At 40.3% G+C, this 26,910-nt stretch overlaps 1 protein-coding gene across 4 annotated transcripts in view; it reads left to right on the top strand.

Moving 5' to 3' along the window:
* The window catches only part of lpin1a (lipin 1a), a 113,280-nt gene that overhangs the window by 71,241 nt on the left and 15,129 nt on the right, over positions 1-26,910 (top strand). For all 4 annotated transcript variants that reach the window (XM_087977643.1, XM_087977639.1, XM_087977652.1 and 1 more), the window contains 11 exons: positions 804-933; positions 2,852-3,164; positions 4,420-4,513; positions 4,615-4,802; positions 6,172-6,265; positions 7,470-7,539; positions 8,449-8,541; positions 20,004-20,071; positions 21,673-21,814; positions 25,210-25,358; positions 25,485-25,571. In XM_087977643.1, coding sequence (XP_087833769.1) covers positions 804-933; positions 2,852-3,164; positions 4,420-4,513; positions 4,615-4,802; positions 6,172-6,265; positions 7,470-7,539; positions 8,449-8,541; positions 20,004-20,071; positions 21,673-21,814; positions 25,210-25,358; positions 25,485-25,571 — 1,428 coding nt within the window. The remainder of the gene's footprint in view (positions 1-803; positions 934-2,851; positions 3,165-4,419; positions 4,514-4,614; positions 4,803-6,171; positions 6,266-7,469; positions 7,540-8,448; positions 8,542-20,003; positions 20,072-21,672; positions 21,815-25,209; positions 25,359-25,484; positions 25,572-26,910) is intronic.

The following is a 26,910-nucleotide window of genomic DNA, read 5'->3' as shown; positions in this document are numbered from 1 at the left end:
TTCTCATCACAGAAGCTGCCAAACTGCTGAGCTTTTCCAGCAGTTCATGTTTTTGGATCTACTACTGTGTCCTGTGAATCTCCACTATAACCAGCTTCTAGTCACAAACATTTGTCAATCAACGCACCTTCCTGGCACTGAGCTAATCTTGTGACTACCCTTTTGTTTTGGTTACCTTGGAAACAAACCTATTGCTTCCCAAATCCATAAAGAAGGCAAAAACCAAATTCATTTCATGGAATACTAATCCAAAATAAGCAGAGTTTCTGTCCATTTGGTCTTTTGGAACACAGTTAATTTTACTGAGTTCTGGCTGTTTGAATATTTGCTGCTTTTTTTAAAAAAAAAAAAAATGATTGAAAAGCTTTGTTGTTTTTTTCCTTGAGGGGTTGTGTCTAGGAAGTGGTTATACTTCCTAACCTGTGTAGGCCATTTTGTATTTGAACCAACTAACGGCCTTTTTTATTGCATTTCCATCTGAATATTAAGAACTAGCTACTATTGTGCACTTAAGTCAAAAGAGTATAACTTTTTTAATGGAAGTAAAATTAGCCCATTGAACTGGTATATAATCAGTGTTCATCTAACATATTAATAAAGCATAACCATTCTGTTTCTGATTGATACAAGGTGTAGAATAATTTTGGGTGGGCTCCCTAAAAAGAAATCTGATTTAAAACAAAAGTGAGCAGTTAAGTCATCCATTCGTGACCATGTGATTTGTTTAGAATGGCTAACGGCAAACTGACCATCTTCCACCTGAGACTTTATGTCCACTGACTAATTACTTACTTATTTCACAGGGTTGCAAGATCCCGTCCTCCAACACCTAACAGTGATTCTGAATTGGTTAGCAAGCCATCTGAAAGAGGGATGAATAGAATAAACACAGAAATGCATTGGGCATGGGGAGAACTACCGCAAACCAGCAAGGTATCTAGAAAATGCCATAAGGTTAGATAATGGAGTACCTTTGTAAGCTGATTAATATTTCAAGGTTTTTGTATTCTTGTGTAATGAAAGGATGTTTTGATGTTTGTATATAGTTTAGTGTTGTCAGACATAAACCAATTCCCCACTGACATTTCTCCTTTATTTCATGAGGCCTATTCCAGTAATGCTGTACATTCACACTGTCTATTCAACCTTTTTTTTATTGCTCATCCTCTATCCTTACAATGTTTTTTTTTCCTCTTTCAAATGTTTAACTTACTATCCTCTTCAGTTTATTCATGCTTAACTCTGCTTGAAGAGACCTCTAATAGACCCTTAAAAATTCTGCCAACTGCGTGCCACCCCCCACCAAAAACGGTTCCAAAACCGCTATCTTGTTTTTAACAATTATTTTTTTTATTAGAATTTTTTAGATTCCCTACAGCGAGGGGGGAGAAGCCTGTTCGGCCCAACAAGTCCACACTGACCCTCCGAAAAGTAACCCACCCAAACCCATTTCCCTCTGACTCACCTAACCTAGGGGCAATTTAGCATGGCCAATTCACCTGACCTGCACATCTTTGGACTGTGGGAGGAAACCGGAGTACTCTAAGGAAATCCACAGACGTGGGATGAATGTGCAATCTCCACACAGTTACACGAGGTGGGAATTAAACCCGGGTCCCTGGCGCTGTGAGGCAACAGTACAAACCACTCAGCCACCGTGCTGATCAGTTTTCAGTTTGGAGTTGTGCATATGCAGCCAGGATGTGAATATGGTTAACAATAATGGTCTGCCAATTGAATTGAGTTAACTTTGTCATGTATTTAAATGAGTACAGCGAAAGGTTTACACGTCATCACTTAGGTCGCCACCTTCGGTACAAAGTCCCTAGTTACAGACTCTTCAGGACATCATCCTAAGATGACAAACTAGAAAAGTAAGGCAGTAAAAGGGTTAACATTACAGATAAGGATAAATTGGACATAGAGAAATAGCTTAGAACAATAGCCCTTCCAAACTAATCCACGCTGGTACCTAGCTTCCAATCTGCATCAGACTTCATCTCTGGGCTGGGAGACTACACTACTCTAGAATCACCTTGAGGCTAAAAGGGCATGCCAGGTCAAAAGACTACCACATATTACTGGGAGACAAGGTAGCTCGGTGATTAGCACTGCTGTCTCAGTGGCAGGAACCTGGGTTCGATTCCAGCCTCCAGCGACTCTCTAATGTTTGCACATCACCCCCATGCCTATGTCAGTTTACCGGATGCTCTGGTTTCTTCTCAATCCAAAAATATGAAGGTTAGGTGGATTGGCCATGCCAAATTGCCTGTTGTGTCCAAGATGAGCAGGCTAGGTGGATTAGTCATGGGAAATGCAGGGTGTTGGGGGTGGGGTTGGAAGGAGGATCTGGGTGGGAAGCTCTTTGCAAGGTCAGTGTCAACTTGATGGGTAGAAAGGCCTGCTTCCACACTGTGTAGGGATTCTTTAACTTCTGATTCTGAGACTGTTGTGCTGGGTCTAAGTGAGGCAGTGTCAGTCTGCACTGAGACTAAGAGTTCAGAACTCCACCAAGAAGAGGGAAAAATGAAATACAAAAGAGGTGGGAGGGAATTTAAAGAAGAAATGGGTGGCGTAGATGAGCTCTGGCTGAAGCTGCCATCTTGGAAAAGCTGCATGATATTCCATTTTCTTTCTTGTTTTCTTCTTTTTCCTCATTCTTTCTCCTATTTATTCACTCCATTTTTTTTAAAATCTAACCTAGCTTTGGGATTTGAGGCCTTTTTTTTTTACTCACAAGGTCCCTGTTCTTAAAATGACTTTTTCTACTGTTAATGAGACATGGAGCAAAAGCTGTAGCATTTTATGAATACGTATGTCCAACAGTTAATCAGTTCTAATTTCTTTTCAGCTCATAACTCATCAGAAAACTGAAGAACCTAATCGGGTAAACATCACTCCATCTGGAAACACTCACTTCAGAGTGATCGAGAGCGCCCCCTATGTAAACACACACAACAGTTCACCATCTCCCCCTCCTCTAGTGAAACCTGAGCCTCTAGCAGTAAAAGAGATTGCTTCTCAGTCAATGGTCAATTTTACATGCAGTTCAGAAACCTTTGAACCCTTGAGAGCTCCAGTTGTGACAGAAAATCAGGAGCCAGTCCATACTGGCAACCAAACGAAACAAGTCAACAAAACCGATTCCCCGTCCAAGAAGAAAGGTAAGAATGTCTAAAATGACACTGAAGCACTCTGCTGTATGTGCTGTGCTTGCATAACAGAACTGCAGGTTCTGTTTTAATGTGTCATTAACATGTCCCAAACTTCACCATTTTAAAGCAAAAATGATGGGACCCATACATATGTAAATGTTCTGTACTTTGTGTACAGAGGAACCTTGATTATCTGGCATTCGATTATCCGGACAAGATTACAAGGTCCCAATGCTTGGCTAAACTGTGCTATCCGGCATTCGATCATCCAAACAAAATACTTCCTGCCAGTTGTCGTTCGGATAATTTGTTCTGAAATCTTAGATTCACTAAGACCTGACTCTTGAGCAAGTGAGTTGCATTGGTTTTATGCTGGAGGGAGAAACTTTGCAAAACTAGGGATAAACTAAAGATGTGAATTCTTTGTCCATTTTTAGTAATTCTGCATAAAGGATATCTTTGAACTTTAGTTCCAATACATTTGTACGATACATTCCTTTTGAGAGTGGGGATATAAATCCTCCTCTGCAGTTCTCTTCTGTTCAAGGCAGAAGAGTTCTTACCTCAGTCAACACGTTGGATAGTAAATGGAAGTTGCCAGAAATCAAATGTAGTAATACACTTGGCAACTATTCACAAGCCTACAAATGAACAGAGTCCAGAAAGTCAGCAACTTGTGATATGTCAAATATTTGGAGTGTATTTTCAGAAGGGTCTTGAAATTGGATATTGATTTGCAAGTCTGTTTCCTCAGACATTTAAACACCATTTCCAAAATTTAAAATTTCCTGTCAAATTGACATCTTGACTTATACAGTTCGTGTGGGCAAACATATATCACCATTTCTGGACCTACTTTTTGTGCACAGCTTCCTGTACTTATTGTTTTAGTTTCCAAATGGGAAAAAGTTCCTCTTATGTACTGTCTGTTTGATTGCGCCCATGCATTTTACAGCTCCATGCACTGTGGTGTCTGGTTAAACCCAAGGACTGAAAATGTTCTGATGTGATTTAATACCATGAGCTCTTACCTGTACCTACTGGTTTCACTGCAGATGTCCACTTACAACTGGAATCCCAGTTCACTGAAGACGTTTGCTGAAACTGTGTATGGGATTGATTTGTGTGTACTCTGATGTGTTTCCAACCTTTGGTAATGATAAAATGGAAATGCTACTGGTGTTGAAGCCTAGATTTGTATCTTTAATTTTTCTTTTTCCTTTTTTTCTCTCTCCCTCTCCCTCTCTCCCCCTCTCTCTCTCAGATAAACGCAGTCGTCACCTGGGCACAGATGGTGTTTACCTGGATGATATCACTGAGATGAATCCTGAGACTGCAGCACTTTATTTTCCAAAATGGTAATTTCAATGAAATTGTGGATTTCTTTCCAGAGCTCCGTTAATGGTATAATCTAGAATATACCTGGTGTAACAGTTCTGTAATTTTTTTTCCCCCACAGTGAAAATGGCGCAGCTAACCGGAATGAGCCTGGAGATGGAGTGCATTCAGAAAATCAGTCACCGCACACTATAGGCAGCTCTGGAATGGACAGTGGAGTTGACAGTTTCTCTGATACTACTGGGGACCTACCAACCATTGCTATTTCACTCTGCGGTGGGCTTAATGACTACAAAGAAATAACAAAAGGTAAACATTCCAGGAGGCTTAAATTGGTCAGAAAACAATAACCAAACAAGATCCACTCTAATCCGGATCTTGCAAATGTGCCATGTATTATACCCATGTATTCATCTAATTGCAACACCAGTGAATTGAATTTACATTTTGTCATAGACTAATTGTATTAGTAGAAAAATCTATGGTTGTGATTTAAGTTGTGACTTGATCAGTATTTAAAGCATCCAAGACATGTCACTTCCATTTTAATTTGCTTTATATCTAATAGCTTAGAACATTAAGTACAATTGGACTTTTTCTATTTTTGTTTAGATACACTGCATTGCTCAAATTCATATAACATGTTTTTTAACTATTACCTGTTCTTGTCAGTAAAAATTACAGTTGCATGAGGTGTGAAAGTGACTCCAGGCAGCTTCCTTTTGCACCAAGCTCCTATAACTTTTATGATTTAACTATGCTAAATCTTATAGTATCATAAAAATCTCTAGAAGCAAGTTTATACAAATCTGATTATTTTTCAAAAATCAACTAAGTTGTCGCAAAAAGCATTTTGTTGTATGCTTAATTGGCCAGAGATTGTATTTTGCAATGTCATACTTAGCAACTTTATATAAAAATCCATTTGTACGAGACCAGATTTATAACTCTTAAAATACTGAGGATGCCATATTTTAAGAGTCAAGATGTGGTGCTGGAAAAGCACAGCATGCAGAGGAGCAGGAGAATCTGTTTTGGGCATAAGCTCTTCATCAGGAATGAGCTAATGAAGGGCTTATGCCCAAAACGAAACATTGACTCTTCTGCTCCTTGGATGCTGTCTGACCTCCTGTGCTTTTCCACTGATACGCGCTCTCAACTCTTAAAACAGGGCTGGCATACTGGGTAAGGGCACCTTTTGAGAACAGCAGTGGTCTGAAGAATATGATCTGTTTATAATCAGTGGCTCCTAAATACACTTGGTGTTACCAAAATGTGAGGGGGAACAGCAATGGTTTTGGTGCAGGCAACTTGGTTTGCTCAATCATTGCTCTGCCATGTGTATATTTTGTGCAATGAAGGGATATTTTCTTGGGAACAAATCTCTCGTACTGGTTGTAGGAAGGATGGCATTCTGCCTAATCCATGAAAGACAATGGTAAGGTTCAGGGTGAAACTGAATGTAACCTGGGAACTTTTGGCTTTTTGTTGTCATGGATAAGTATTGTCAAGTTAAGCCAATGGAATAGCAGGAGGCAAAATCTTTGCTGAAGACCAGCAAGAGAGACTTGATATTTTTGGATAGATGAATGAAGATGAGACAAATGGTCCTTTTTTTAAAAAAAATTTCTTGATCTTGTAACAAGACTTGATATACAATTTTTTGGGTTTTTTGCAGAACAATTTTTGCAGCACTCTGTCACATACCAACAGTTTGCAGAGAATCCAGGAATGATTGATGATCCCAATCTGGTTGTGAAGATCGGAAATAAGTGAGTGCAATGCAATGCACATCTTGCTCTCTAAGTGGAGAATATGCACCAACTGATTGCTCAGAATGTTTTGGCCAAAATCTTCCAATCTGTGCTGGAATCCCTTTTTCCAGTGATAACTAGGCACATTTATCAGTTTACGTTTTGCTCTGAATTTTCTGGGCAATTGTCTGATGGTGGGTCCTTCTAAACTTGGACAGCCCAAGAATCCTGGGAGGAAGTGGTTGAGAGAACCTGAAAAGCTCTTAAATGCACTAAAGCTTTTAAGTGAGTTTTTGTCAACGTAGAGAATGAGACAAATGGGTGGGGGGGGTGGGGTGTAGTGTGTGGTGAGGTTGTTTGGGGGGGTGGTGAGGTTGTTAGGGTGACTGTCCAAGCTCACCTGGGTTTGAGGAAGGGGCTGAATAGTGGATTGGTGTGGGGTTGGGATGCTTCAGAATTGGAGAATGAAAGTTTAAGCTTTAAAATTAAGTTGGTGCATTAGAACTTGAGTCGTGGTGGAACATCTGGTCTTTGACCCATTGGGAGTAATGGGCTGCTTCCAATAATCTCTGGCCACCACCTCCCTCTATCTTTTTGTATTAACTTTTTGATCTGATGCTATCTTTAACTTTTATTCCTCATAGTTGACTAATCTATTCCTGTTGGGTGTTTATGCCTTCAATGAATATATGATGAGCCAAGTGTTCATATGCTGCTAGTCATTTCCTGGATACCTTGGTACACTTCCACTTCAAAATGTCTTTTCCATCACAGTTAACTTTCCATTGTACCTTTACCATTTTGTTTTATCGACCCTATTGAGTTTTGGATTGAACTAAATCAGGGCTTCTCAAACTCTGGGTTAGGGTCTCATGTAGAGTCCCATGCTGAGACTGTCTGTGTGCTCGTTCCATGGTCACTGTTGGACTCCAGCTGAGGTATATCAGCTGTGCTCCCTGTAATGGTCTTCACCAAACCTGCTCTCCATGTCCTCCCCCTCTTCTGATTTCAGAGAGGGGTAGTAACAATCTTCAAGCCTTGAATTGGAGTTGCTGTGGGTGGAGTGGAGAAGGGAAAGAAGTTTGAGAAGCACTAAACCACGTTGTCTTTATATATGTGGGGATATTTGTCAAGTTTAATTCTGCTACTTATGGAAGATCAATCAACCTGTTGGGATTCTATATTTTCTGATATGAATATAATCTTCTGACACAATCTCTAGGTATTATAACTGGCCAACAGCTGCTCCCATGCTTCTAGCTGTGCAAACATTCCAGAAACCATTGCCAAAGGTGAGTTAACATTTAACTGGCATAGAGACTACAGTCATCCAATATGTAGACTTCTAAATAAAAGATGTCTTGTAACATTGATTTTATGCAATTGGAGACCTAGCCCTAATTCTCTCCATTAGGGGAAACAACCTCCCAGTTTCAACAAGATCACCACATTTCTTCTTCAATGAGTATAGGCCCAGGCCCAACCATTTGAATATAATTTCACAAAATAGCCAATTCATTTCCCATGAAGGAGTCCCGTTAGAAGCAGTCCAGAGAAGGTGCACTCATATAGTAGTTGGCTTTTTTTGAATGACCAGTAAGGCAATCTAGACGAATGCATTCAGCTGGTTTGTAACCCTATGCACAAAAGTATTCAAGAATGGTATTAACTAATGTTTGATGCATTATCAAAGGTTATGGAGACCTTAGTGAGGTGGTCTTGGGGGTGGGGGAGTATAATTCACTTTAATAGATATTATCTTGTAACAATATACAAACTTTAGTATACTTAAATGCTGAATTCAGTAATAAATTAATTAAATGACTTGTTTTATTATGTATACATTTAAAATGTCCATGTCTGATTTAGAATTTCAATTCTATTTAATGTTAAATCGGAAATGTTAACCTATATTTTATGTATTTCTAAACTATATTTTTCTCTCTCCTTTTTTTCATTTTCCTTTTGTGGTGATTTTGAATTTGTTTTAAAAATCATTCAAGTACTCATGCCTCGGTTACTTGCAGTCGCTGTTTAATGTTGCAACGTTTTGGTTTGCAAAGATTAGTTTTATGCCCACAGTATGTTGTTTTGCTTCCTTCACTTGGGAAAACAGCATTTTCATGTTTGTTTTTTGTATAGCATTTAGGTTCACCATTTTTTTTGTTATTCCATTAGTTACTTTTGTACATTTGTAATAGGTGACAGTGGAAAATCTGATTAAAGAAAAGATGCCTAAGAAAGGAGGCAGATGGTGGTTTTCATGGCGTGGGAGGAACACCAAAGTGAAAGTGGTAAGTTTTTATTTTCTTTTTTCCCCTACATAGTAATTGTCCAAATAACTAACTGCTCAGAATATAATGTTAGAGACCAAAAATAAACTGCGATGCTGGAATCCAAAGTAGGTAGACAGAAGGCTGGAAGAACACAGCAAGCCAGGCAGCATCAGGAAGTGGAGAAGTCACTGTTTTCAGGTGTAACCCTTCAGGACTGAGGGTGGGTGTGGGGGAACTGCAGATAAAGGGGGAGGTAGAGCCACGGTGAGGTGAGGATAGGTGAAGGGTATGACCTAGTTGGTGGTTGGGAGGAATGGAAGGGAGGGGCCAGGGCTGGGAAGAGAGTCTGGATGGAGAGGAAGGTATTTTGAAATTGGAGAACTCTGTGTTGGGTTCTCCGGGCTCTAGGGTGCCAGTCGGAAGATGTGATATTCCTTCGATAGGAGCTGTGGTTTGTTTTGGCAATGGAGGCGGCCAAGGATGGTCCTGTCAGGGAGTGCTTGGGGGAATGGAAATGGGTGGTGACCTGGTTGTGATGCTTGGTGAGCTGTTCCCTAAGTCTTTACTAACTTTCCTAAGTAAAGAATATCATGTTAGCATATGCAGTGTACAGTTTCATTGTCATGTATTATGGGATTAAATTTCATCAGTCCAGTCCAGTTGATTTGCAAATCATTCTTTAATGAGACACCAGCCCAAAGAAGGAAATGTATCTGTAGTTAGCTGTTGACAAATCAGCCAGTTTGATTTCCTTATTGAACTTATCTTGATGTGACCTCCTGAAATCAGCCATAGATGTACAGCACAGTAACAGACCCTTTTGGTCCAACTCTTCCCAGAGATCCTAAATTAATCTAGTCTCATTTGCCAAAACTTAGCCCATGTGCCTCTAAACCTTTCTTATTTAAAAGGCATCTGAATGGATATGAATACTGTAATTGTACCAGCCTTCTCCACTTCCTCTGGCAGCTCATTCCATAATGCACTATCCTGTGTGGAAAAGTTGCCCCTTTAGTCCTTTTTTTAAATATAATCATTCCCCTCTTCCCTTAAACCTATGTCCTCTAGATTTGGACTCTCTTACTCTGGGGTGGGCGTGGGGGAAGACCTTAATGTTCTTCCTAATTTTATAAGGTGATTTCTGTCCTAGTCACTTGTCTCTGGTCAACCTACAGTGCAATGGAATGAGTGATAGCTGACTGGCACTGCCCATTCAGTCTCACTGCAGAACTGAGTCAAATTCCTAAGTGTAGGCTCACAGAAACCAAAGGACATTTCACCTCATGCCGTGATGATCATTTGACAACATTTTGATGTGACCATGGGCATTGTTGCCCTCAGTATATTGGGAAACCTCTTTCACTTTCTCTGGGCTGAAAGTGTTTGAGGTGAAGTCTCCCCTTTATCTTTTTCGGGCAGGTTGTAGAATCCATGCAAGTTGGAAGAAGCTGCTACAATCTGTGGTAAGACTTTGTTCAAATGGGTCAAATCTACTAACGGGCCCTAAAATGCAAGCCAAACACTCTGTATGACAATTCAAAACATTTGCTGATTTGAGCTGAATATGACTACATCACAAGTGCAGTTCTGAAAAATTCCTACTGACTCTAAATATTTAAACTTTTTTTTGTTTGTGCTCTCTCTCTGGAGATGCTGTCAGTTACTGAGTTTCTCCAACATTCTGCTTCAGGCCCTGTTGCTACATACTGCTTGCATTGTTTAAATCCAACATTAACAATGTGAAGGCCACATGAGAACTCAGCTTGCATTGAGGTATTGAAGCACTTCTGAACATTTTTGTTGACTTTACCTGAACCATCTTTACAAGACTACCCTGTGTTAGCACCACATGTGTGCACATACTTCCCTCATTGCTTCCTGCCATGGTGGGCAGCAGAGAACAACATGTTGGAATAGGTGTTTGTGTGATGGACCAGTGGGAATGTGTGGGATATTAGGTAGGAAGTGTTACTTTTGAGAAATACGGGAAGATGAGATTTGAGGCAGGAGTATATTTGAGGTGTTCAGTCTTGCAGCTCCATTTTCCCCCACACTTGATTAGTAGTTACTGTGGGGTACCATTTCTATCTCTAAAACTTTCAAGGTGTCATTAGGCAAGTATATAGAGTAGGCTCACAGATCCATGGGTGGCTGAATGGCCTACTCCTTTCCTATCATCTTTTTAGGGTTAAATTTTCTTTGTTCCACTGAGAATCTGTATGGTTCAGACTTTGGTGAATCAGCACTGGAAAATTCCGGCTTGGGTGGGGATTGCACTAGTCGGGGCATTGTGGGATTGACTTTCTTTTCTCCTTGATCTTGTCCCTGCTGTGTAGGGGTGTATGTTTTTAAGCTTACACTTTCTGCAGTGGCATGTGGGTATACTCCTGATGGATTTGTGCCTCTCCGTCTGTTGCATGTCCTAACCTCAGCAAGGCATTCATTATCGCCTCTGGGTTTAGAGAATGCCAGCACGTCTCGCTCTCGCTGCGTGTCACTTCCTTCTCCTGCAGGAAAGAGGAGCGCCAGTGATACTCACTCCCTCATACAATGTGGCTCAGTGATACAGCCTTTGTTAGATGAATAGAATCTTGGAAACTGAAGAGTTGGTTGCTGATTGTAGTTTTTTTAAGGAGGTGGCAGATGGTGTTCGAGTGAATTTGAACAATTAATGGATCTACTGGATGGGTTGATAGGAAAAGCCATCTGAGGATTGATCTCACTGACTTTTATTTGTCTTATTGCACTCTATCCATGTTGATGAGACAATTTGTGCTGCTTGAGACTATCCAATCCCTCTAAGCATGTGTTTGGAGAACTGCCTGCTGCTCCTGATCTTCCAAATGGAATGCAAAATCTATTTAATTCCAACTTCGTTTTCTTACCAAGGTCTTCAGTGCAGTTTTTGAAAACCATGTGGCACCCGTTTTTTATTCTCATATGCAACCATAGCTTGAACTATTATAGCATGGTACAAAGCTCTGATGTTCAGAGTTCTGGTTTAATGTTGTCTACTGATATGTTAAAATCAGAAGCAAGCCTTTTGAGACTGCTCCACCATTTACTATGATCATGGCTGATCTGTTTGGGATTCATACACCCATCTAGCTCAAATGTTTTTGATTTTCCATTCTAACAAACTGTCAACCTCTACATAATTCTGACATCAATTTTGACCATGTTTTGAGGCAGTGTTTCAAAGTTGTACATCATTTCTGAGGGGAAGAATCCTGCTCTCTTTATAAAAAAAAAGTTAACCCTAACTTTAAAATGTTGCTCCCTAATTCTCCCTCCCCTGGAAGTATCCTTTCCAAGTCTACCATATGGAGACTGAAATGGAAAATGTTCTGATCAGTCAGGCTACCCCTTTGCTGTTCCCTTCCAGTAGAAGCAAGCCCACATTGTACGTATTTGGTCTCTGCGATTTTGGGGTTACCAGTCCAAACAATGTCTACACTATCTCTCTTGTTCAGGCAGCTTGATGTTTCAAGTTTGCATTGCGTCCAGGCCAAGTTTTTTTTTCTTTCAAACTGTATTGAGTGTCCATTAATGGGCTTGTCTTTTCTGCCTGGGAGACTACCTGTGCATCAAAACCAATTCAGGCATTCATTTTTTTTTTCCTGTTGAATTTACTTGATCAATACTGGCACCAATCCAGTTCCTGCAAATAGGCTGAATCAATTTGTTTGGAAAATAAATCTGCATTGTACTCCTATAGTTTTATACAGCAGATCATTCACTTTTTTCACCCAGGAAGAAAGAAAAATTTGCTGCTTAAGGTAAATCATGGGACATAATTTTCAGTTCAGGAATGATTCCATCTTTCAGGATGGATATGACTACAGCTCTAATGATTGAAAGGATACTCAAGAAGTAATTCACAAAGATATATAGTCAATTTTTATCAAGGCAACAGAGTAAAGTGACATAAATAGCCTATAAAATTTACCTTTCAGCTTCTCATTTGTTCAGTATTTGCTCTGTTAGCCTCTGCTATGAAGCCGTTGACAGTCTGCACTGATTTTGCATATGAATGTACAAATTGAGCAGGAATGGCCACATGCCCCATGGTTGCTCCACCATTTCAATAAAATAACAGCAGACCTCATTAGTTTCCATCCCTTGATAACCTCTAACCCCATTCCTTATAAGGATTTTTTAAAAAAACAAATGGCAGAACTGGATTGACTGTTCCAAGACTCAACCCTTTTGAGAAAAGAAATTCCCCTCATGCCCCTTTAAATTGGTGACTACTTTTTATTCTATTTTGTAATAGTCAGCCCAGTACTAGCTCCTTTCCCAAGATCCTCTTGGGTGCTAACCCTAATCCTGGTAACATCCAGGTAGTGGCAAATCATTTATTCATAATAATGAATGAGCTTTCTGGATCAAGTCAATGTAAAGATGAGAGTAATATGATGTTAAGTGGTCTTAACCCTGGAGTCATGAAGTCTGCACTTTTCTTTCCAGTTTTCTTTTTTTAAAAAAAAGTCTTTTATGTGGTTTCTCAGAATTGGGGAAAGGCTTTAATTTGAGGAGGTTAATTTGTGTGTGTACCTGGGAGCAGTCTGTGTGACACATTGCTGGCCGGGCCTCAGTGAGAATTTGTGTTGTGATCCTCTTTGAACTCCAGGCGTAAGCAGCAGGTGGAGGAGTTCGGAAGTAGCTGAGACAATGTCAGTTTAGCTTCCTGTGTTGACTGCAATTCCTTGACAGATCAGAAATAAAACCAGCCCTACAACTGCAGCAGACTCCATGTTAGATCTAATGTGAGAACTAGCATTCAGTATAAGACAAAGTTGGAAAAAGAGAAATTAATTGCAAAACTGAGGTGAGTTTGAAATTGAAAGGAAGTTTGCAGTAGTCATCTGAATAAAAGATCCTTTATTGTAGTTAGGAGCTTTGAAATCCGAGCAGTGGGCTACTGTAAGCCAGGGTGTTTTGATGTATTAAGCCACTGCAGGTTGGGAGATCTGTGCTGGCGTTATAAATGAGTCCTGCTGGTCAATATTTTCATGGCTTGGCCAAAAGCTAATGAAAGTTGCTCGGTGAAATCTTGCACCTTGGAGAATTGCTGGAACACCAAAGAGAATTCCAGGGAATGGTTGGTTACATACCTTTTTTGAGTTGACACCAAAAAGTGAATTAACCTTTTTAAAGGTATGGTAAGATGAGGGATAGCTTGGGGGTGTTGTAGACAATAAAAATAGGACTGTTTCATAATGCAAATCTGTAAATTAGTGTTGTTAATAGTTTACTTTGTTTAACTTTCTTAGATTTATTTTTCAGTTAACTGCTACTTCTAAGCATTGACCATCCTGAAATGGATTGTAACATTGAAGCTCAGCTTTCATTTCCAAATAAAACAACACATATTTCTATTGATGAAAATTGAAGTACAGGTTTACTGACATCTGTTTACTTTCCGTTGAGCTTCTGCCTAAGTGTTTGGCATGATGAAATAATAGGCTTTCGTTTTTCTTTTATTGTAATTTTTCATACTTAACCAAGACGATAAATAACACCGCAGAGATAGCAAGATCTGCATGAAATGCATGTGAATAGACTGCCATCTCCAGGACTTTTTTTTTAAAAAAAAAAGACCAAAGATTATGAAGCCTAGAGCTTTGAAGCCTGTAGCTTTAATGAAGGTTCTTTTAGGCGTAGAACTTGCTACTTGATGTAGCCATTATTCTTTGTAGAATTGGAAATGATTTTTAAAACTACGTTTCACTGAAAGGTTTCCTTTTTAAAGTGTTCAACAAAACTTAAGAATAAAGAAAATTTACAGCCCAGGGACAGGCCCTTCAGCCCTTCAAGCCTGAGCTGATTCAAATCTGTCTAGACCTGTTGCCCAATTCCTAAACATCTGTATCCCTCTGCTCCCCACCTACTTGTGCATCTGTCTAGATGCATCTGAAATGAATTGACTGCCTGCCTCTACTACCTCTGCTGGCAACGCGTTCCAAACGCCCACCACCCTCTGAGTGAAGTACTTGCCGCGTGTATCCCCCTTAAACTTCCCACCTCTCTCCTTGAAAGTAGTGACCTTTCGTTATTGAATCCTTCACCCTGGGGAAAAGCTTGTCTCTATCCACCCTGTCTATACCCTTCATGATTTTGTAAACCTCAATCAGATCCCCCCTCAATCTCCTTTTTTTTTTTTTCTAACGAACACAATCCTAACCTACTCAACCTCTCTTCATAGGTAGCACCTTCCATACCAGGCAACATCCTCGTAAACTTTCTCTGCACCCTCTCCAAAGCGTCCACATCCTTTTGGTAATGTGGCGACCAGAACTGTACACAGTATTCTAAATGCGACCGAACCAATGTCTTGTACAATTTTAACATGACTTGCCAGCTCTTATACTCAATACCCCGTCCAATGAAGGCAAGCATACTATATGCTGCCTTGACCACTCTATCCACCTGTGCAGCAACCTTCAGGGTACAATGGACCTGCACTCCCAGATCTCTCTGCCCATCAACTTTTCCCATGGCTCTTCCGTTCATTGTGTAATTCGCTCTAGAATTAGTCTTGCTTAAATACATCACCTCATTTGTCTGGGTTGAAATCCATCTGCCACTTTCCTGCCCAACTCTCCAGTCTATCTATATTCTCCTGTATTCTTTGACAGTCCCTTTTATGCTTTCTGCTACTCCACCAATCTTAGTCATCTGCAAACCTGCTGATCATACCAACAGTGCTCTCTTCCAGATCATTTATGTATATTACAAACAACAGTGGCCCCAACACTGATCCCTGTGGAACACCACTGGTCACCTTTCTCCATTTCAAGAAACTCCCTTCAACTACTACTCTGTCTCCTGTTGCTCAACCAGTTCTTTATCCACCTAACTAGAACGCCCTGCACACCACGTGACTTCACTTTCTCCATTAGTCTACTATGGGGAACCTTATCAAATGCCTTACTAAAGTCCATGTATATGATAACAGCCCTTCCTTCATCTATCAACTTGGTCACTTCCTTGAAGAGCTCTAAGTTATTAAGGCATGATCTCCCCACACAAATCTGTGTTGCCTATCACTGATAAGCCCATTCTTTTCTAAATAGATCCTATGCCTCAGTACCCTCTCCAACAACTTTCCCACCACTGATGTCAGGTTCACTGGTTTGTAGTTACCCAGAATATCCCTACTACCCTTGTTGTACAGGGGGACAGCATGAGCAACCTTCCAGTCCTCCAGCACCCCTCCTGTATTTAAGGATGCCACAAAGATATGTCAGGGCCCCAGCTATTTCCCCTCTCCTCCCTCAGCAACCTGGGATAGATCCCATCTGGTCCTGGGGATTTGTCCACCTTTACCTCTAGCCTACACAACACATCTTGTCTATTTATGCCTATGGGATCCAGACTAATCAAAATTCTTATCTCAAGATTCTTCATGTTCTTCTCCTCAGTGAACACTGATGCAAAGTAATCATTCAGAATCTCACCCATTCTCTCAGGTTCAAACACAGCCTTCCTTCATTATCCTTTAGTGGACCAATCCTTTAGTTACCCACTTGCTGCTTATATAACAATAAAATGCTTTGGGATTCTCCTCAAGTCTGCTTGCTAAAGCAATTTCATGACCCATTTTTAGCCTGCTTGATTCCTCGTTTAAGACTTGTCCTACTCTGCTGATATTCCTCCAGGGCCTTTTCTGTTCTTAGCTGCCCAGACCTTATGCTTCCCTTTTCCTCTTGGCTAATCGTACAATTTCTCCTGTCATCCACTGTTCACAAATCTTGCTCTTCCTATCCTTTGCTTTCAACAAGACATGCCTATTCTGCACTATCTTTAACCTATCTTTTGAAAGCTTCCCACATCTCAAGTGTGACTTCCCTTCAAATAACTGTGTCCAATCCACATTTCCGAGCTCCTGTCTAATTTTGATATAATTGGCTTTGGCCCAGTTTAGTACTCTCCCCTTAGGACCACTCTGTTCTTTGAGTATTTTAAAACTTACAGAATTGTGGTTACTGTTTCCAAAGAATTTCCCCCACTGGAAATTCTACCACCTGGCCTGGCTCGTTGCCCAGTACCAGGTCCAATATGGCTCCTTCCCTCATCAGCTCCACCCATAGTCCCTCACTACCGTCCTCCTTTAGCACAGCCGTGATATCATACCTGACCAGCAATGCAACTCCCCCACTTTACTTCCCTCCCTGTCCTGTCTGAAGTGTAAAAACAATGCAGATGCTGGAACCAGATTCTGGATTAGTGGTGCTGGAAGAGCACAGCAATTCAGGCAGCATCCGAGGACAGGCAAAATCGACGTTTCGGGCAAAAGCCCTTCATCAGGAATAAAGGCAGAGAGCCTGAAGCATGGAGAGATAAGCTAGAGGAGGGTGGGGGTGGGGAGAGAGTAGCATAGAGTACAATAGGTCAGTGGGGAAGGAGATGAAGGTGATAGGTCAGGGAAGAGAGGGTGGAGTGGATAGGTGGAAAAGGAGCTGGGCACGTCGGACAAGTCCGGACAGGTCGAGTTGGTGGAGGTTAGAAACTAGGATGAGGTGGGGGAAGGGGAAATGAGGAAACTGTTGAAATCCACATTGATGCCCTGGGGTTGAAGTGTTCCGAGGCGGAAGATGAGGCGTTCTTAAATCCACATTGATGCCCTGGGGTTGAAGTGTCTCTGAAGTGTCTATATACTGGAACATTTAGTTGCCAATCATGCCCTTCCTTCAACCAATTGCAATAACGTTATACTCCCAGGCACCAATCCAAGCCCTATGTTCATATGCCTTGCGCACACTACTCCTTGCATTAAAGTAGATGCATTTCAGGCCACCAGTTCTATTGCACACATCTGCTCTTTGCCTACTCTTCCCTTTATTAATGCTATCTTCATCATTCTTACAGTCTCTAGTCTCCCTCACTGCAGGAGAAAGTGAGGTCTGCAGATGCTGATCCTTTCTCCCTCACTGCATATTTGTTTTCTCTTCTGGTTCCCAGTCCCCTGCCACATTAGTTTAAAACCTCCCCAAGCACACTTAGTTCCTGTCTGGTTCAGATGCAGACTGTCCATTTTGTAATAGTCCCACCTTCCCTAGAACCGGTCCCAATGTCCAACAAATCTGAACCCCACCCTCTTGCACCATCTCTCAAGCCACATGTTCAGCCTGCCTATTTTTTCACTTCTACGCTGGCTAGCATGTAGCACTGGCAGTAATTCTTGATCACTACCTTTTTTGAGGTCCTTCTCTCCTAGCTCCCTGAATTCTCTTTTCAGGACCTCATCTCGTTTCCTACTTGTATCGTTGGTGCCTGTATGCACCAAGACAACTGGCTGTTCATCCTCCCCTTTTTAGAATGCTCTGCAGCCGATCGGTGCTATCCCTGACCAGAGCACCTGCGAGGCAACATACCATCGGGGAGTCCTGTTTTCGGCTACAGAACAGCCTATCTACTCCCCTCACAGTAGAATCCCCTATGACTGTGGCCTTACCTGCTTTGGAGGGAGATGACCACAGGGGACACCTGCACTGCCCTCCCAGTTCACTAAATGTGCTATCCACGGCCTCCTCAGCATTGCGGATGCTCCACAGTGAGTCCATCCGCAGCTCCAGAGCTGTCATGCGGTCAAACAGCTGCAGCTGGACACACTTCTTGCAAGTGTAAGAGTCCGGAATGTCAGACACGTTCCTGAGCTCCCACATAAAGCAAAAGGCACATGCCACGGGTCTGCGGTCCCCTGCCATTGTAAGCTTAGTTTTATATGCACTAACTAAAACCAAACAATGCACTTAAATATATAAAGGAAAAATAAAGAATTAAAAGCCTTACCTTTAGAGACTTTTTTCTTTTGGTTAGAGGATGGGGGTGGGGGGGTGGGAGAGATACTACACGTGTAGTATCTCTGCCCAGATATAAATTAAGCCCTTACCTTCCCGGCAGCCCTCACTTCACTCCATCTCCTTTCCTCACCCCTCTGTCAAAAAAACTTATTTAGAATTTTGACAAGAAGCCCATTTAATTAAAACATCTTTATGCATTTAATGATTCTACACAATTCTCAATTTATACTTGCCTTTACCAGAGACCTTCCACAATCTGATTTCTCTACACTGCATCTTAGCTACGGGTGTTAATTATCTTTTTAGTAATCGGCCTGTTTCAAATGTGAATCTGACATTCATTTTGTTTTAAAAAAATTGTCATTAATATGTCTTCTTCTTTTTGGAAGAACACCAGCTGAGACTTGGGTTGCCATTTGAATTGCACAGCATTAAAATTTTAAAAACTCTTATCTCAATGACCTGTCATGAATAGGAGGAAATTGAGCTGCTTTATAGGTTACAAACACTAGATGGTGTACGTGAGCTACTGTGAGCAGTAGTACAAAGGCTTTGCTCCCTTGGATGGTAAATGAGAAATGTGTAACTTTTCTCAATTTAAAAAAAAAACTTGAAATGGCAAGATGGTAGGAAATGCACCATGACAGATCTCCGTTCCTAAGTTAGGAGACCTTTAAAATGTGAAATTAGATTTAATTTTCTGAAGACAGCAATGCAAATAAAAACGTGCTACATAGACCTTTCCATTGAAGAATCAGTTTCTTCTGTCTTTGATCTTGGAACACCTGCGTTTTGTGTACAAAACGTTTCCTTTTTTTTTGGAGTTCTCTCCTAAATCATCTTGAATTGGATTAGGAAGTGACACTAGAAGTGAACAGTTGACAGTCAGTCTGAGAGGAAAGCCTCAGCTGTTTATTTGCGAGCAAGACCATTATTGTGGAGTATGCACATGCAAAAACGCTGATTAGAGTCGGCATTAGGTTTCCAGACTTTGCAGTCTCGAACACAGCTGCAAAGCCTAGCAATAAACATCTGCAAGCTTCTGAGATCAAGCATTGGCCCTAAAACTGGGGAACATGAGCCTCCGTGATCTGTATTAGAGCAAGGAATACAATCACTCTTGTCTGACTCGCACACAATGGGAATAATAGTGATGGAAAAAGCAAATGTAATAAATATTCTGATATATGGTATATCTTTCTATTAAAGGTTCTTCCATGTTGTTGTGTAGTTTGAATTACTTTGCATTAGCAAATGCATGCAAGATTTTTCTGATGTAAAGAGGGATTAGTGACATAATCCCCATTTTCAATTGTTCTTTGCTATAATTGTTCTTGCCACCATGAGCTGTGAATGCCACTCTAGTTGTAAATCTGCGATAATCTGAAGAAATACTTGGGAGTTGTATTTTTGGTCACAGAACACTCCACTTGGCCTTGACCCAGATTTATGTTGTAACCTACTTGCAGAAACAACAACATAGTGAATTCATTGTTAACTTGTCTTTTAGTAAGAAATCTGTGGAATAATTCTTTTTAAAACAGCTTCTAGGAAGAATGTAAAACCGATTCTAATATCTAATAGGGGTAAAGCAAGAAATGTAACTTTACCATCCTGTAATTTCATTTTGAAGATAGCTTAGATTCATTTATCTACACTTCTATATTAAAGGAACCAGAAATTGAGCAGAATGGAAGTGGGCAGGATACAAGACAGCAATCTGCACATCCTGGGAGCAGGTAATAAGTGGTAGAAATTCTGAACTTTTGTCCTTAATTACATTGCCTCCCTGTGTTTTTTATCACTGGTGGAGAACTGTAAGATGAAAATGTTGCTTCCAGCTTACAATTTATTCAAATACTGTTCATCATGTAATGCCTGGAGGAATCTTTAAATGAACATTACTGCTGTAATGTCTTAAAATGCAATAAAGAGAGCCTTTAAGTGGTGAAGTATGTTAATTCGCAATGCATTTTAGTTATGTACAAGATGAGATTATCTTTTATTTGGACTAGGGAATTGGTAGTTGGTTAGTAGGAGCTCTCCAACTCACTTTTAAAATTGCTTTGACTGTTCCTATGCTTTCCCAACATGGTATCTCTTAACTCCCTTTGTGCCACAAACATGGGCTAAGAGAACACACGGACCAGTAATATTCAATAGGAATTTGGTCTGGAACAGGGGTTTATCATTCCTCTCCAATTACTCCTTTTTCCTTTCAAAAGGAAAAAGAGCTCTGTGTTGTGCATCATGTCAATGCTGTGAACTAAAACAGCAAGTTTAAAAAATTCTGCCCTACCATCTAAGGGAAAGTGTACTGAATTAAGTCCCTGTTTTTACTTTTTTCATTCCCCATCATCCTGTTTATAGTATCATGGATATATGGGGACTGTATGTTCACTTGGGGTTCCAAACTTAGTGTCAGTTTGCTCAGTGACTGCCAAAGCACCATGTAACTTTGGGGCAGCACAGTGACTCAGTGGTTAGTACTGCTGCCTCACAGCGCCAGGGACTTGGGTTCAATTTCCACCTCTGGCAACTGTCTGTGTGGAGTTTGCACATTCTTCCCCCATGTCTGCATGGGTTTCCTCCCACAGTCCAAAGATGTGCAGGTTAGTGAATTGGCCATGCTAAATTGCCCGTAGTGTTGGGGTAAATGTTGGGGGATGTGTCTGGGTGCATTGCTCTTTGGAGGGTTGGTGTGGACTTGTTGGGCCGAAAGGCGTGTTTTCAAGCTGTAGGGAATCTAATCCTAATCATTAACTCCAGGGCCAGTTAAGAGCTGCCTCTCCTAATGGTCCTTGATTCTATCTTTGTCTCATGTAGTTCTTTTTTCCTCTTGCTTCCCCTTAGCTTTGTTACCCACTCCTGAGCCATCACACTCTCCTGAGTGTTTGGGAAAGAGCAAATGGGAATCAACCATACTGCATTTCAAACTTACTGTTTTTAATGATATCCATTTAACACTTTTTTTGCATAAATGTGGGGAAAACCTTCGTACAAATGTTGCATATGTACGGTTCAGGAATGTTTGTTCTAGAGCAGAATTGCACAATATTCCACTCTTTCAGGCTTAATAGATGCATGTTTAAAACCGGGAAGTTCGACTTTCTCATGAACAAATCTATTCGATATTTGAAATGTTTTTAATTTTCTTTGAAAAAGAGCAGGTTGAAAATGTGAAGTCTTGTTACCTGTTGGTCACTGATTTTGATATGATACCTGCACTGCCTGTTTCCTTCATATGATGATAATTGTGTTGAAACTTTTTTTCAGAGATTAATGAAATGCTGTAGCTTGTCCATTCTGACCTGTGCTTGAACTTTCTCTCTCCCGGTAGGTTAAAAGATGAATCATCATCCAGCGATGAAGATGTGCGAATGATCAACCAAAATTGTAATGCAGGCCAGCAAGATCACAACTTGTCATCTGTGTCATACATTTCATATGTGAAATCCCTTCGACTTAGTTCTGAACAACTTGTAAGTACCAAGTGTTTTGTTGGCTAGAATTTGGATGAGGTTTCTTTTGAGCTGTAATAAAACCCTATATGTGAAGGCTGCTATCTGCTAATTATTGTCCCAGAAGTGTACCATTTAGTTTTTTTGGTTTGCAACAGTGCTGTTATCAGAGGGTACATTTCAATCAAATGTTTTACAAAATTTTAGATTTTTGTGCTTCTAATATAGCATTTAATATTTTATGAAAAGGGTTCAGAAAAGATTTACAAGGGTGATGCCAGGGTTGGAGGGTTTGAGCTCCTCAGGAGAGGCTGAATGGGCTGGGCTGTTTTCCCTGATCTGTCGGAGGTTGAAGCATGTCCTTTGAGGATTTAAAATCATGTGGGGCGTAGATAGGATAAATAGAGTTCTTTCTTCCCCCTGGGAATGTCCAAAACTTAGAATGCATTGGTTTATGGTGAAAGGGGGAAGATTTTAAAAGGAATGAGGGGCAAACTTTTTCCACAGGGTGGTGCGTGTATGGAATGAGCTGCCAGAGGAAGTGGTGGAAGCTGGTACAATTACCCATCCAAATGCTTTTTAAATGTTTATGTGGAAGGATATGTGAAGGAAGGGTTTAGAGGGATGTGGGCCAAGTGCTGGCAGATGAGGCTAGATTAATTTGGCATATCTGGTCAGCATGGATGAGTTGCACCGAAGAGTCAAATGTACAGACTCTGACTCTTAAGTCCAGTAACTCAAAAGCCCATGATGCTTACATCCTGCTCCTCCCCTGGTTGGCTGAAGTGGAGGCCATGCTGAACAATGGGCAAAGAACTTTTTAAAAAAGATTTATCGTTGCTTCATTAAGGCATGAGACGTGTTCATGCACTCAAACTAACAGCATTTCAATTGACGTGAAGATCTGGACTGTTACTATTTTATGTAGACTTACATTGCAAACTCACTCATTGAAAATTGTTATAACCACTTCTGTGGTATACAGCTTTCTTGCTATTGGACAAAGTTAGTCTTCCTTTTCTTTTAAAAGGAATCAGTCTATATGCTGTGACAATGCTGTCACCTTTAAAAGGTTACTTGTCCTGTTTCACTTTGGAGGGATTGAGGCAGAGGCGTTAAGCAGTCTACTCAAAACCACGAGAGTAAACCACAAGAGGCCTTTAGGTGTTATAAGTTGGACAAATGGATGTGGCCAGCTCTCTGACTGGGCTTTCTAATTTTGTTTAGCTTCAGCAATCGGAAGCCACATGGGGTCTCGAGTTGGGAGCTTCAGTGAATGAATGAATGATTCCTTGCTGCTCCTTTCTCTAAAATTCTCTTGGTGGTGTTTCCTCCTGTATTGGAGAATTGCGTGCAAGAATGTTTGAATTTTTGTTGCTTTGCTACGGGGTGTTTTTGAGATGTTACTACAGAAGAACCTCAATTATCCGAACAATAGCAGGGAGTATTTTGCTTGGATAATCGAATGCCGGATAACAGTTTAACCAAACATAATCAGGACCTTGCAATCTTGTTCGGATAATCCGAAATTCGGATAATTGAATGCTGGATAATTGAGGCTTCTCTGTGCGCTGGAACAGTTACTTAATAATAATTACTGTATCTACTGCAGTATTTTTTTTTAGGTAAATCTAAATTCCTTTTGTTTGCATCTTAGAGTTTTTAAATTGTTTAACTTAATATCAAGTAATTTGACCAGTTGCATCATATCTGGAACTCAGTACTTCGCATCCACCATTTCAAATAAGAAAAAGGCAGAATCTGGGCTACCTTGCAATATTTTGAGGGAGCCTGGTCTGGGCCATAACAATATCATCTGGTTCAACTGACTAATTCAGCAGCCCTTTCCATAATCCAAACATTGTTTGCTGCTCAACTGTAGATTTTTTTTTAATTTCATTTTGTCGTCCTGTCTGTGTATCTGGAATCTGACCATCAAGATCACTGAAGTTAGGTGGGAAGAGAAATTAGCAGGTGGGAAGAGAAATTAGCAGGCAGGACTGGATATTAACAGTGGAAAATTTAAAAAGTCATTAAAAGAAACTACAAGATTTGGAATGCTGTGGATAAAGGCAGTGGGGGGGGTTAGAAAATCGAGGCAGCGGGCTAATGGGTACGAGAGCTTGGGGAAAGATCTTAAAGGGGATGACAAAAGCTAGGCTATGAATCATGTGGAAAATTAATCTACACACTTATGGATTGATCAATTCTTGCTAATGTAAATTTGAGAAGAGGATAGTGGCTTATTAAAAGGATAAATGGAAATTGGTGAGTATAAGGAACACAGCTATTTGGAAAAAACTGGGACTGTTTACTACATCTGCACTATTCTAATGAATGATTTAATGTTTGATGTTATTAAGGGATGGCACAGCAGAAACTGACACTGATTATAGTTGCACGGTTTAGCTTGAAACAGACCAAGTTACAAGATTACACTTGAGGGATTAAGGACCGAACAAGAGAAACTTAGACCATTCTAAAGCCATGGAGTGCTGGGGTAGGACCCAAGGATTGAAACAGAAATTTTGCCAACTTTTGTAAGAATTGGTTAGCTGGCCCTTTTTTTTTTTTTTCCCCCCCAAAGGAAAGTGAATAAAGGGATTTGGCAACAGGATAGGCATGACTTTACTCTCATGAGGTTTTGGACTAACTACCAGTATCAACTGATGAGCTTAATGGTTAATTTCTGATTTGTCTGTTCCATTTGATGCATAATATCCTTGGGGGGGGGGAGAAATGAAGGATAAATTGTCTGTTGAGGAAATGTTACAGGATAAAGCTTTGTTATTGGCTTACTTTAAATACTGTGTGGTAATATAATTACAAGCCAGAAAGACAGACAAAGTTGTTTTGTGTGCACATCATTTCAAATGTGGTGCTGCAAATCTATTATTAAGCATACTAAAGTTATGATGAATCAGACCATTCTAGGAAGCTCCAACACAGCTTCCTGTTCTGTGGTGTAAATCTAGCTTTATTTAATATTCTATGAACTTATGCTTATCAACTGACAAAAAGTTACATTGCCTTAAACATTAATTTAAAAAAAAAATTCTCTTACTTTTGTCACGTTATGTTTGCCTCCGCATTGAGTAGCATGCTGAAAGGCACAAGAATATTTATTAGCAGCACCACATTAGTGATTTTTTTTTTTATTCTGCTCCAACATCTTGTTTAAGAGTGACCTAGTCTTCTCTCCCAGCATCCCCACAATCAAGATTGTTAATATTGGGTGGTTGCGTTTTGTAGTGTGGGGCCCATATATGCTGAATTTAAATTAAGCCAATTGTTAGTAATAGGTAAATGTGCATCTAAATTGATATTTCATTGTATACAAAAACTGGTCCTTTTTAAAGGGGCAAAGGTTTTCTCTCAATGTTTGGTTAATCGAGCCATCTTTTTTGGTTTAACAGAAAAGCCTCCAGCTAAAGGAAGGTCCAAATGATGTTGTGTTTAGTGTCACAACACAATACCAGGGCACATGTCGTTGTGAAGGTACTATCTATCTCTGGAATTGGAATGACAAAATAGTTATTTCTGATATTGATGGAACAATTACAAGGTAGGTGGCGATTTGTTGTACTTCCAAATAGTCGTTAGTATTGTTTAAACATGAGTTTGAAGTAGAAATATTTTATTTTACAAATGCAGATAGGATTCTGAAGTTTGTCTGTTTGCATTTGTACAGATCTGATGCCTTGGGTCACATTTTGCCTACACTTGGTAAGGACTGGACACATCAAGGAATAGCAAAACTGTATCACAAAGTTAGCCAGTAAGTATTTGTAGCTACTTTTCCACAAGTTTGTAATTCTTTTTAAATTTCTGTTGTGGATGTTCCAGTGTATTCCTTGTTACAAGTTCTCTCCAGGTTAGTGTAGAAAATGCCAGGAATTATGATTTTTGAAACATCTGAATGCTACATAAATACCATTGCTTTTTCTATTAAGGACCTAGGGCACCTGGTCCTAATACAAAGCACCGATTCCAAGTTTGCAGATCTCTCAGAACTTGCAAGTGTTGTGAACAGTGAGGAGACTTCCAGGGTGCATAAGCTGATGGAATAGGTGGATACATGATCAATAAAAGTTTATGCTGAGAACCATTTTAAGTCTTGTTTGTGAGAGAAGGAACAAGGAGAGAATAATAGTTGAACAAAGAAAGATGGATCTCTCATTTTATATTGCATTCTCAAATTTCTGTTCTCAAATGAAAAGTTATACTCAACATATTTATAATAGCAGTGAGTGGTTAGGACCTGGAACCCAGTGCCAGAGAGAGTAATGGAGGCAGGTTGAATCTTAACTTTCACAAAGGATTTGGATCATATCTTTGAAAGAACAATTGTATCACTGCTGGGTATGGGAATTAGCAGTTACTTTTGCAGGGAGCTGCCAGAGTGTTATAATTTGCAATTAAATAAATCTTAAAGAAATAAGCCAGTTCCACCACCATTGCAGCACCTAGTTCTTCAGTATCAATACCTTGAATTTATGTAACTTCTGAATTTTCCATGGGTTTTGCAGCCATGAGTTATTTTGGAAGTTTTATTCACCTGCATTGAGAGGCAAACGCATTACCCACTCATGTCCCACAAAGTCCATTTTTCTTCAGTTGAAGGATTGGTGGCTGTGACCTTGGCAAGAGTCCCTTTTAAATCCGACTATGGAATCTTAAGTCTTCTCTGAAAGTGATTGGGCCTTTGTTTCAACATAGATTGTTTTAGAAAGATTGTATCTGACAAGACAGCACTTGGTACTCCCAGAATTCTCCATCCTTTGGAATGGGATTTGTACCCAAGTCACGCACAGATGCTACCATGGGGTGAGGCTAACCCTTCAGCGCATAATCTGAGGATGTGACGTTGGTTCATGAAGTTAGAAATGGGGGAAAATGGTCAATAGTCAATGTTGGAAGGTTTAGTTTTGACCAAAACTAATCCTCCCATCAGTTTGATTCGAATGCACACACCACCCTCTCGATAATTGATTATACACAAGTGATGTTTATGGAGACAGTTCGACTTAATTCTCCAGGGCAGCCACAGGTGGTCATAATTTGTTTCTACATTCTTGAACTCTGAAAAAAGTAAAGTCTTTTCCCCCAGGAACAAC

The sequence above is a fragment of the Chiloscyllium plagiosum genome, unplaced genomic scaffold (assembly GCF_037043375.1).
Source record: "Chiloscyllium plagiosum isolate Xiang-an unplaced genomic scaffold, Cpla_swu_hap1 HiC_scaffold_3, whole genome shotgun sequence".
Classification (NCBI taxonomy): Eukaryota; Metazoa; Chordata; class Chondrichthyes; order Orectolobiformes; family Hemiscylliidae; genus Chiloscyllium; species Chiloscyllium plagiosum.
This window is presented reverse-complemented; position numbering and strand designations above follow the sequence as displayed.